This window comes from Martes martes (assembly GCF_963455335.1).
Source record: "Martes martes genome assembly, chromosome: 8".
NCBI classification, from domain to species: Eukaryota; Metazoa; Chordata; class Mammalia; order Carnivora; family Mustelidae; genus Martes; species Martes martes.
In genome coordinates, this window is record NC_137895.1 from 17,791,765 (window position 1) to 17,804,727 (window position 12,963).

The window sequence follows — 12,963 nt, forward strand, 5'->3', positions numbered from 1 at the left end:
TATTGGAGATTGGAGATGACTTTGCCCCCAGGAGCAACTGGAGATCACTTTGCCTCCAGAAGCAAACTAAAAATGTGTAGTTGTCTAACTGGAGGCAGGGGAGAAATGCTCCTGGCAACTGGTGGGTAGAGATGAGAGATGCTGCCAAACACCTTAACAATATACAGTGCATGCTCTTACAACAAATAACTCTCTGGTTCAAAGCGGCAATAGTGCTGCTGGTGGTGAGTATCATCATCTCTATTTTACAAGTGAAAATCTGACATTTAAGTTGGGTAACTTTAGTGCTGATCCTGAGCAACTGGCAGAGCAGAATTCAAACCAGGTCTAACTCTTTCCAAAGCCAGGATTTTTACCCTATACCAAATTGTCAAATAACTTTTAAACTATATATTAGAGAGCCAGGAGGAGGAGAGGGTAAAAAAAATGAAATTTCTCCTATGCCACTATTTTATTGCCCTTAAAATGACCACTATGATTAAGTTATTTGGTCAAAGTCATTGATCATGACATAGACCCAAAATTCAGTAATTAACCTTACACCAAGGAAACAGCTTCCTCTTGAGAGCCGGCGCCTTTACAAGTTGGGGAAAATTAAATTCCACCCTCCTTTCTATCCCGAGGCACTCAAAGGCAGGGCCTCCCCGGCCAGGGGCACTTGTGGTTTGTAGCGGTGCTCAAGCTGACGGTCCTCTCTCCGGGCGCCGCACAGCTGAGCTTCAGCACACATACCCAACTATGCAGAGACAGGCGCCGGTCTCACCAACGAACCACTTCCCCGCCCAAGAGGGTTACCAATGGGGCAAAAATCTTGACTGCCACCTGCCAGTTACGGGGTTGTATTTGGGGTGAAAGTACCAGGCCTCTCGTTTTCCCTCCTCAGCACCCCCAGCCCTCTCCCCGCCCCGATTCGTTTCCTCCTAAGGAAAGACCGCAGGCGAAGACGAGAAAGGCCCGGAGCAGCTTTGGTTTGGAGTTGGTTTTGGTTTTTGACAGGGGAGGGATCTTGGACCCCCGGAGTGGGCGAGACTTCGGGAAGAGGCCCTGGCGGGTGGAAACGGTCTCCCTCGCCCACGTCCGCCCGCAGGGCTTGCGGGGGGAGGGGGGTCCGGGACCGCCTGCCTGAGGGCCGGCGCGCCCCGTTCGGGGCCCGGTTCTGCCCCGAGGGCCCTGGGGAAACGGAGATGCCACCCAGGACACTGCGGAACCCCGGCCGCCCGGCCAAGCCGGACTCCCCGCTGCCTGCCTCAAGAGGCAGTGACCCGACGGTGACAGCTGTCAGGGCCTCGGCCGCCGCCTCGCCTCCCCTCCCCCTCCGCGACTCCCACAGGCGGGGCCGTAGAGCCGCCGCCGCGCCTACCCGTGTTGTAGACGTGCAGCTCGTCCGCGATGCCCTCGTTGCCCCCTCCAAAGATGATCATCAGCTCCCGGATGGCCACGGCCCGGTGTCCGTGCCGGGCGCGGGGGACCGGCCCCGTGAAGGAGGAAACCCGCCTCCAGTTGAGGAGGCTGGGAGCCGCCATCTTCCCAACCCCCGCCCCTCTGCCCACAATGCACCGCGCCCGCTCCAGCGCCGCCGCTCCCGGGGGAGGGCGGGGAGCCGCCTCCAGCTGTGCGCCGGGGGTGGGGGGTCACGTGACCGCGGGCGCCCGGGGCGAGGTTGGAGACCGGCGGGGAGCGGAGGCGTCCCGGCAAGGGAGCCCCGCCCTCACCCCCGGGCATAATGTCCGGGCCTGGCATCCTGGGCAACGGGCCTTCGGGTGTAAAGACAGACCTACTGACCAAGTGCCCCCTCCCCACCCAGGGCCCCCGTTTGTATTTGCGCGAGAAGGCACAGCGTTTTCCTTTACGGTCACTTTAACTGAGCATCTAGGATGTGCGGGCGAGTCAGACCCTTTGAACAGTTACAGCGCAACGGGGCGAAGAGCTCGCGCGGAGGTTCGAAGTGCCGGGAGGGCGGGGAGGAGCGAGGGAAGTCGGCCTCGGCGGGCGGGTAACGCGCGGGCCCTGCGCGCCCAGGCCTCGAGGATGCCTGCAAATGCGGGAGGAGGGAGGCGCCTGCCGCGCGAGCCATCGGCCGCCACTGCGGCGCCCCAGCCGAGCCCGAGGACCCCGACGGGAAGGTGGGAGCTGAGCCTGCTCTGGCAGCTCAGGCACTTGAGGTTTTGTTGGGTGTCGTGCCAAGAAGTTTAGCAACAGTTAGCCGCGAAAGGTTTTTTTGTTTCAGCAGGTGGGAAACTATCTGTAGGTTTCCGTTTTATTACTAGCTGACATGTGAGGGTCTTCCATTGCCAGACGCTGTCCTCATTGCCTTATGTGTATTAATTCATGATTCTCCCAACAAAATGGTAAAGTGGGTACTGTTATCTCCCTTCCGTGGATGGGGAAATGAGGCACAAAGAACTAAAGTAATTCTCCCACGGACGCAGCAGAAGTGGATTGGGACCAGGATTCAAACGCGGGGCTTCTGATTCCATAGCTCCTTTCTCTAACAACTATACAATAACTGCTTTGCTCACAGTCATATGTAACCCTATTAAGGCTGAGCTGCCTTATTATCTGGTCCTATAAAGAATTACACTTGAAGAGATACAATTCCAGAAGAAGAAAAAAATTTCGAAAGCAGTTTAAATTCCTACCTCACACTCTCAAGAAGGTACAGGCAACGTACAGTCAATTTCCTAAAATTCCTTTTTCTTCATCTCTTACCATTAGCAATTTCTCTCCTAAGCCTGTAACATCCTCTCTCCTCCATCTCCCTCAATCCTGAGCCTGCCTCTCCACCTCCTCATCCATCTAAACTTTCCTTTGAGAAGTGATTCCTTATTGTTTAAAAGAAATTCTCACTGTTCTTTCAGCTGCTGCTTCTCACATTTTCCCTCTCACCGATTACCCCAATTTTGCAATACAGTCAAAGAGAATTTGGGAAAGGAAGGGGAAGATGGCTGGAAACAAAGAAAGGAGTCTATGAATATTTATGTATTAACATTTTTCTTTGTCACATACATAAATGTTTCTGTTATGAAGTATGTATCTGAAACAATACTGGAAACATATTGGGACAAAGCAATGAGATTTTCATAGAACTTAAAATATTTAATTTAATACAAACTGTACTTTCTTCTGAGAGTTTAGGGTTAAGATGTCCTAACTTTTATGAATAATGTTTTAAGTAGGTGGTAGCTGTGTGTGTGTGTGTGTATTTAATACCCTTATAGCAAAAGATGAAGGGCAAAATTGAAAGTTGTAACCCAATATTGATATTCAAATTTAAAAAATCAAAACTTGTCGGGGCACCTGGGTGGCTCAGCGGGTTAAAGCCTCTGCCTTCAGCTCAGGTCATGATCCCAGGGTTCTGGGATGGAGCCTGCATCGGGTTCTCTGCTCAGCAAGGAGCCTGCTTTCCGCGCCGCCTGCCTTTCTGCCTACTTGTGATCTCTCACTCTCTGTCAAATAAATAAAATCTTCAAAAAAACCCAAAAAACTTGTCTATGATATGTGAAAGGCTGAAAATCCCTGAACTGGAGGAAAGATGAAGGCAAAAACCTTATGAGAAAGGTGATTACAAGTTATAACTTGTTTCTCAGATAAGGAGGTGCAGGACAATGGAGGAAGTGTGTTTTCATTTCCTAGAACTGCTGTAACAAAATACCACAAACCGTGGGGCTTGAAACAACAGAAATTTGTTGTCTCACAGTCTGGAGGCTAGAAACTCCAAAAATCAAAGTGTCAGCAGGCCATGATCTTTCTGAAAACTATAGGGGAGAATGATTCCTTGCCTCTTTCTGGCTTCTGGTGATGGCCATTGATCCTGGCATTTCTTGGCTTGTAGCTACATCTCTAGCCTTCATCATCACATGGTGGTATCCCTGTGTATCTGTGTCTCTTCTCTGCTTTTAAGTTCACAGTTATATCCTAATGACCTCATCTTAACTTGATTACACCTGCAAAGACCCTATGTTCAAATAAGGTCACATTCACATGTGTTGGGCATTAGGATTTCAATATATCTTTTTGGGGAACACAATTCAACCCATGACAAGGTGCTTAATCCAATGGAAATGATATTTTACCACAGCAGCTTTGGCTCAACTCTGCTTAATGAGGAGTTTAGAGTAGGTCCCTGATTCTCAAGAAAGCTACCCTCAATCTTTGAAATTCTAGGAATGGAAGTTACCACCTAGGAGGAGAGTGTGGAAAGGGAAGAGAGAGGCAGAAGAACACCTTGAAGAAGCCAACATTTAAGAGGTAAAAACAGAAGGAGGCGCTCATGAAGGAAACGGAGAATGAGGAGCCAGAGGTCCAAAGGGAAACAGCCAAGGGTAAGAAGCCACAGGTAAAGGGAGTTTCACAGCTGCGGAAGTGGTAATCAAAGCCAAAAGCCATAGAGAGGTCAGATAAGAAAAAGACAAGTAAGTGTCTGTTGCATTTGCAAATTAGGAGGTTATTAGTGGCCTAGATTAAAATACTGAAGTAGAGTCGGAGGAGGGAAGCCAGAGAAGATCAAAGAATGAGTAACAAGTAAGGAAGCACAGATAAGGTGTATAGTCTACTTCTTACAGAGGCTTACCCAGGAAAGGAAAGAAAACAGTGGCTGGAGGGAGAGATGGATACAGGGCAAACTGTATTATTTTGCATGGCTGAGATGATCATGACTGTGGGCCCAAGAGGAAGGATGCAGTCGGAAAGCAGAGATTGAAGGAGCAATAGAGATGTAGGGATGTCTTAGTCAGTTTGGGCCACTGTTAAAATACTATGGACCGGTGCTGGCTCAGTTGGTAGAGCATGTGACTCTTGGTCTCAGGGTTCAAGTCCTGCATGAGGTATAGAGATTACTTTAAAAAAATATATTTTGGGGCGCCTGGGTGGCTTGGTGGGTTAAAGCCCCTGCCTTTGGCTTGGGTCATGGCCCCGGGGTCCTGGGATCGAGCCCCGCATCAGGCTCTCTGCTCAGTGGGAAGCCTGCCTCTCTGCCTACTTCTGATCTCTGTCTGTCAAATAAATAAGTAAAAAATCTTAAAAAAATCTTTTTAAAAAAATACTACAGACTGGGTAGCTTATAAATAACAGAAATTTATTTCTCACGGTTCTGAAGGCTGGAAGTTCAAGATCAGAGGGCAGCATCACGGTCAGGATCTGGTGAAGCCCCTCTTGCTGGTTGCACACTGCTGACTTCTCGCTGTATCCTTACATGGTGGAAGGGGTGACTCTCTGGAGTCTCTTTGATAAGGGCACTAATCCCATTCCTGAGGGCTTCACCCTCATGACCTACACACCAAAATACCAAAGGCCCCACATCCTCGGGGGTGAGGAGTTCACCATGTGAATTTGGGGAGGGGGCACAAACATTCATAGCAAGAGAACATGACATTTGGAAATGCTTTTTGTTACAAGTGGCAGAATATCCAACACAGTGGCTAAATGATAAGGCTGTTCATTATCTCACACAAGAAATCTGGGGTTAGTTCAGTGCTGTCATGGTTCTGGTTAGTGGCTCTGAATTTCTCTTGGCCTTTCCTCTGTGGTCATAAGAATATTATTGCAGCTCTGGGCACTGTGTCCTCATGCTACCATGCCCAAAGATAAAAAGCAGGAAGACAGCCAAGATGGGGAAACAGAACTCTCCTTTTACAAGGAGAAAAAGCATCTTGCCTAGAAATCATCCAGCACACTTGCCCTTGGGTTTCATAGACCAGAACTAGGGCATTTGGTATATTGAGATTACATTCACTATATTCATGGAAATACCAAAACAATGGCTTTAAAAGTGTATATTTCTCCCATATACATGAATTTTGGAGGTAGCAGTCCAAAGCCGGCAGGCATGGCAGCTGTGTTTCACCAAGTTGTCAAGAATTTGTAGGCTTTGTGGATTGGAATTCCTCCTTCCAACTCATGATCCAAAATGGCTGCCCCAGCTCTAGCTTTTGCATCTACATTCCAGCCAACAGGAAAGAGTAAGGGAAAAGAATGTTCCCTTCTCCAGAACTCATTCTGGAATTGTATATATTCTTTCTGCTTACACCCCATAAGCCAACGTTTAGTCACAAGGCCACAGTTAGTCGAAGAATGTCTGGGACATGTAGTGTTCATTTAGAATGACCATGTTCCCAGCTAATGTCCAAGGTTCTGCTCCAGAGAAAGAAGAAGAGAACAGACATTGAGGTTCATCTTGCAGGAAGGTGGCTACAGGAGTCTGGGAAAGTCATTGTTTTTGTTTGTCTGTTTGCAGCCTCAATAATGAGAAGCAGGCAAGGAAAAAAGAAGTTGGAAATGAGAGTTGCTTGGGCTAACCAACTAGGCCTCCCTCAGGGAGAATTGACAATGGAACAAGATCCTGAAGGATCAAGAAAAGATGGCTTCAGAAATACACATGGATTTACATGTGCACTAGGGTTGACTATGTTATGTTTTTATATTATAGATTATAGATTATGTAAACATTTCTATAAGTATATGTAGAAAACAGAAAGCTCTCATGGGTGATGCTGCTCTAGCCATTCAAGGTTCCATTAGAGGAGGTACCTTCATCTCTCACTACTTTTTCCCCTTTACTCTTGCTCCCCCATACCAAACACCCATCAGGTATCTGGACTTGCAACATTGCAAGGGTTAAGGTCATGGGATTTAGAATGTAGCCATTTGCTAGCTGTTTCATCTTGGTCAAATTATTTATCCTTTTTGAGCCACAGATTCTTTGGCTATAAGATGAGAATAATAATAGCATCTATTTCTTAGAGTTGTTTTGAAGACCAAATGAGATAATGTATGTAGAGTCCTTGCTTTGTATGGTAGTATAGGTGTTTTTTTTTTTTTGGAAGATTTGTTTATTTATTTGAGAAAGGCAGGGAGGGGGAGCTCAGGGCCTGATGTGGGGCTTGATCTTACCATCCATGAGATCACAGGCTGAACCAAAACCAAGAGTCAGACACCCAACTGACTGAGCCACCCAGGTGCCCCAGTAGTGTAGTTCTGTAAAAATGACCACATAAGTTGCAAAGTGGCCTTAAATTTCAATGGGAACAATTACAATGGTGCTGTGATCTCTAAATATTTTTGTCAGAATATTTAAAAATCTTACTATTGGTTTTAAATGCCTAGGGAAGACGTGCCTGGGTGGCTCAGTCAGTTAAACACCTGCCTTTGGCTCAGGTCATGATCTCAGGGTCCTGGAATCAAGTCCCACATCAGACTCCTTGCTAGGCAGGGCACCCTTCGTCTCTCTCTGCCTCTGCCCCCTGCTTGTGCTGTCTCTCTCTCTCTCTGTGTCAAATAAATAAATAAAAGCTTTAAAAATAATAAAATAAATGCCTAGGGAAATGAGAAAATTAGTAGACTTAGTGTTTATTTGCTATACTGTAATTTGAATCGTTAGAGACATTGAGAATTAAATGTTTGGGGTGGGTTGGATTTTTTTGTTGTTTGTTTCAAACTTATCAAGAGTGGGGCACCTGGATGGCTCAGTTGGTTAAGTGTCTGCCTCCGGCTCAGGTCATGATCCTGGGGTCCTGGGACCTAGACCGACACTGAGCTCCTTGCTCAGCGGGGACCCTGCTTCTCCCTCTCCTTCTGCTCCCCCACTCCTGCTCTCTCTCTCTCTCTCCCTACCTCAAATAAATAGATAAAAAAGTAAAACTTATCAGGACTAGTTTGAGCAGTGCTTGCCTTTCTGTCATATAACTTACTGTACAGAGTAAGCATCTTATATCTGCCTTGACAAACTGTCATACTCCTTTCTAGGTTTGGATCAGCTTTCTATATTTTATTCTTTCGACTTTCAACATCAGAAAATATCTTTGAGGGTTCCTTTAAGATGAGTTTTTTATCCACATCTCTTCCCTGGAAACATCATCCTTTTCTGCACGACCACTTTCTACATTTATGTTCAGAAAGTCACCTTTACTAAATTCTTGCGCTGCATATCTAGAGTTGCATAGTGACAGTGCCATCCCACAGCCAGCTCTTTGTTCTCTACCTCCATTTACCTTGGATTTGAACTTCACTCAGATCATTAACGCTTTTTGTTTCTTTGCTACCCTATTATCTTTGTCTGCCAGTTCTCTGTCTTATCATTTTGTAAATATCACCAGAGTTTTGTAAATATCCCTGGGGAATTAAGGAGGCAACAGGACTCCATGCTTTGTCTGTACATAAACCGAATAACAAATGTCCAGTGACCAATCACTGGCTGACTGAGAGACTAGTGATATGGTTGGTCACATATCCCAGTTTGGATCTGTTATTTGCCTAGTAATTTCATAGACTAAAAAGTTAGCAGTGGAGTTTGTCCTTAGGCAACTACTCACAGTTAATATACTGTGGTAATAGATGTGAGTTGGGCTGTTGAGGGCCTGATGTCATTGAACCAAACCATGAAAGCTGAGATCTGTGCTGTTGCCATGCAAAGCAAGGCCTGTGCTGTCCTGTGCGATGCCTGGAAGGTAGTTAGTCCTTAGGAAGTAGTAGACTGTTTTACTTGTATCATCGTTGTCATTTTCATTATATGACTCCTGTTTCTCCTCTTCCTTCTGAGCGGCAGGCCACGGAGGAGTCAGCCGGAGAGGGAGGGGCTAGTGCTGGGAGGTGGCAGACAGTGCTGTTTCCAGCCAAGCACATAAATTGCCATGTCCAAGGGATACCTTAATCTCCACTGAGGATTCAGGCCAAGAGCTTCTTGGCAGAGGTCTGGGAAGAAGTTTTGGGGAGTGCCAGCAGGTGGGCCGGACTCAGCAGCAGAGAGGCAGGGCGGGCAGGGCTCCTGAGGTCAAAGATGCAGGTGGTGTCTGAGAGGTCTGTGCGCAGATCACAGGGCTCCAGCCGTGGGTCGTGGCTAGAGCTGTGGCCAAGGCATGGTGAGGGCAGCTGGCAAGAGCAAGCCAGGACTCTGGGCCAGGTAGAGCCTACACCGGCTACCAGAACAGGGCACCGGTACATCCGTCAAGGAAGAAAAATACTCATCTGAGTGAGTGCAGGCATAATTCCTGCAGCTTAGCGGGTAGTGGAGAAGAGCCCAGAGCACCTCCACTCGGGACAAGAAGGTGACCCATCATTGAGCCCCATCAGGAAAAGGAGAGGGAACTGAGACTCCTCTAGTTATACTTCCTGCCCCATAAGAGTGACCTCGGAGCCCGGCCTGGGGGGATAATGTAGTGATTCATTGCTGCTCTACAAAGGTTCTTCCTTCCTTCCAGTCCATGTATCAGCCTTAATAGATTTTATCTGAGACCTTATCTACAAAGTGGTACACTCAGCCAAGGCAGGCCCATTGAGTAAGAAGGAATGATGAACATTTGGCTCTCAAGTAATAAAAAACTAAACACATAATAATAGTGACTCAGATATACACTGTGTCAGCTAATGATACTGCAGATATAAGATGCATATAAATCCCACAGGAGGGGCGCCTGGGTGTCTCAGTGGGTTAAAGCTCTGCTTTCGGCTCCGGTCGTGATCTCACAGTCCTGGGATCGAGCCCCACATCAGGCTCTGTGCTCAGCAAGGAGCCTGCTTCCCCCCCTCTCTCTGCCTGCCTCTCTGCCTGCTTGTGATCTCTCTCTCTGTCAAATAAATAAAATCTTAAAAAAAAAAAAAAATCCCACAGGACCACATTCAGGCATACAACTGAAACTTGACCAAAATGACATACCCACACAGTGGCTTGTTCTCCTCATGTGGTTAGATGTTTCAGAATACTTAGGGCAGGGCTGCTCTGGTGACTCCCAGGGCCAGCATGGACTTCGGTTCCTCCTATGTTCTTGCTCTGCCCTCCCTAACACGTGCAAGGTTGCTGAATCAGACAACGCCAGGAGACCCTACCGCATGGTACAACGGTATTTTCTATTTGCTTATACAGATCTACTCTCCACTCTTCTTCTACTGATCAGTGTCCTGAGAGGCTGACTTAAAGATAGGACATCACTTGACGTGCCCTGCCCTCTGACTTCCAGTGGGGTTTGGCCAGTGGGAGGCACCACGAATGGGAGATGGCAAACTTGGGCCACTAGCCCCCTAGTCCCTTTTGCGTGGGTCAACACTGTCTGCTCCTGTTGGGTAGCCCTGTCCATTCAGCTTCTTTCCCCGTCCTAGTAACCCCTCCCTTGACTTACCTTCAGGGTTACAGGTGGTCATACCTCCCTCCAGTTGCTAACACCACCTTACTGCACCACTCGTAACCATGTTTCCTTAATACCCACCTTTTCAAATAGTGCCTTTTTTCAGAGTCTCCACCATTAGCCTTTTCGAGGCCGTCCATATCCTGGCAGGACCCTGACCAGTTCAACACTATAATCTGGGCATAGCTGGTATGGCCGTACAGCAGCACAGTGTGGCCCTTTCATCCCCAGGGCTGCAAAATGGATAGTCCGCCTCCAGGCATCCAGGTCTGGGAGCAGACTCCCCGCAGATAAGGGGGGGTGACTGACTGTGATAACTTCCATGTATTGAGTCCTTACTGAATGCTTTACCTGCGTAGTATCTTCTAACCCTCACCAGGAGGCTTCCCACTCTCATTCAGACAGAAAGAAATGGCAAAAGGCACCAGATGGCTTTTTGCCAGGAACACAATAGCCTGTTAGGAAGTCACAGTCAGCAGGATGTCTGAGGAGGTGAGTATTTGTAACTGGGCCATTGCTGCCCCCAAATGAAAGTGTGTTTCTAGTTCAAGGGAAGAAGCAGAGAGGGGTATTAAGTAGGCTACTGGCAGTGTTTGCAACATCCTATCACTCTCTTGGACTTTTTTAAAAAAAGCTACAAATAACCTACTGTTGTAAGTCCTTTCACTAGTTCATACCCTGAACTAGGGTTGTCTTCACCCAATAGTAAAAATACAGTAGTCCCCCCCTTCTCGGCAATTTTGCTTTCTGAGGTTCTGTTACCCTGAGTCAACATAGTCGGGAAGTGGAGGATCCCCCTTCCGATGATGGATGGTCGGAAGACGATGTGGCCAAACACTACGTCATAATGCCGGCACCACTCATGTGGCTTCATTCACTTCGTCTCATCCCATGGTCATTTGGTCATCTCACATCATTACAAGAAGAAGGCTGAGCACAGTACAATGAGGTCTTTTGAGAGAGAGACACCCCATTCACATAGCTTTTGTTTCCATATATTTTTATAAGTGTTGTATTTTATCATTATTGTTGCCTCATGTATAAATTACAATTTATTATCGGTATATATGTGTAGTAAGAAAACTTAATATATAGAGGGTTTTGGAACTAGCCAGGGTTTCAGGCACCCACTGGCGGTCTGGGAACAGACTCCCCGCCGATAAGGGAGGGGATGACTGTGATAACTGCCATGTATTGACTTCTTACTGAATGCTTTACATGTGTAATATCTTCTAACCCTCACCGGGAGGCTTCCCACTCTCTAGCTGCAGAAACCACAGGTGAGTGGTTTTGAGTGATGTGCTCAGTATTACGTCTGAGCTAACAGTTGGGTCTGTCTGTCTGTCTCCAGAGCCCATGCTGGGAGCCACCGTACTTCTCACAGTGTCCCTTAAAACCTGTGTCCCTTTCTGTTCTCATTTCTTCCCCAGGGAAGAACCTGTGTACATGATGCAGAAATCTAGGTCATAGGTAATAAGCCTTTCCCGTCCTCAGACCATGACCCACTAGAAATAAAGGAGATGGAATCCCAAGTTGGAGACAGTAGGGAAATGCACAGAGATTTGGGTCCATATGGAAGTCAGTATGAATAGCAAGCAGACTCTATGAAAACGACAAAACTATTATTTCAATTGTGAGTCCCCTTCTGGGATACTTTGGCTGTCATACTCTCTGAACCTACTCAGTCACCAGCTCTCACACTGGGTCAGGCATTCTGCTAAGCGGATGAGAGATGCAAAGGGTGGGAAAACCCGGTCTTTGGAGGAAACTGGAGTAGGCAGGAGTCAGCTTGGAGGGCTTCCCACCACAATGCTTTGGGACACGTCTGGCTGACTGTCCCGCTGCTCCTGATAGCACATGCTTCTGGAAGGACAGGAAATGTTGCTGTCTTTGCTCATGTGAGGGCCATGAGGATGGGAGCAGGAGTGCTCGGTGTGTAATACTCAATGCTACCACTGAACCTTTTCACTTCCCGCAGGCGATCTGTGGATCAAACGAACCTGCCACAACCAAAGATAAATACAGGATCACTATGTCTGGTAGCGAACGCACTGGGTCAAGTTGCGCTTTCAAACAGTCCACATCCTGGGAGTACAGAGAAAAGAGGAATAGCAGAATGTTCAGCCTGCTCCAAAGGAAAATGGCACACTTGTTGAATCGTCCGAGGGCTTCAGGATAGGAGTATGTAAGAGAACACCGCCAGGGCAGCGGATAACTCCATACAAACAGGTCCCAGATGCTGAAGGCCCCCCGGGGGGAGAATGTCAAAGCCCTGGGCGTAGTTTCACCCGTAGAGTTGTACCTAGAGATCCTTGTATGTGAAGCATGCCTCAAGTAAGGAACAGGCGTGAAGTGCTGATGGGAATTCCAGTCCTGGCTTCCTCAAGTTGGTGACTCTAGGACTCTTAGGACTCTAACATTCTTTTTTTTTTTTTTTTAAGGATTTTATTTATTTATTTGACAGATCACAAGTAGGCAGAGAGGCAGGCAGAGAGAGAGACAGGAGGAAGCAGGCTCCCTGCTGAGCAGAAAGCCCAATGCGGGGCTCGATCCCAGGACCCTGAGATCATGACCTGAGCCCAAGGCAGAGGTTTTAACCCACTGAGCCACCCAGGTGCCCCTGGGACTCTAACATTCTTAAAAGCCTCAGTTTGCTGATCTGCAAATTGGGGTGAACAACATCTCTGTTCAACCTACCTAGTGGGAATGTTATGAGAAGAAAATGAAATAGAAGATGTGAAGATGCTCTGTCATTGTTCAAAGTTCTACACAAAGGAAAGCTATTCCAGATACTCCCACTCTCCAAGTTCAAGTCTGAAAAAACAAACAAACCCACTAAACCCTTTAGAAC

The 12,963-nt window shown here is 47.4% G+C and overlaps 1 protein-coding gene across 2 annotated transcripts in view; it reads right to left on the bottom strand.

Moving 5' to 3' along the window:
* Positions 1-1,544, bottom strand: part of HCFC2 (host cell factor C2) — a 33,320-nt gene extending 31,776 nt beyond the window's left edge. For both annotated transcript variants that reach the window (XM_080810559.1, XM_080810558.1), the window contains exon 1: positions 1,361-1,544. In XM_080810559.1, the coding sequence (XP_080666685.1) occupies positions 1,361-1,523 (163 nt within the window). In that variant the 5' untranslated portion in view covers positions 1,524-1,544. The remainder of the gene's footprint in view (positions 1-1,360) is intronic.
* Between the last annotated feature and the right edge of the window lie 11,419 nt (positions 1,545-12,963).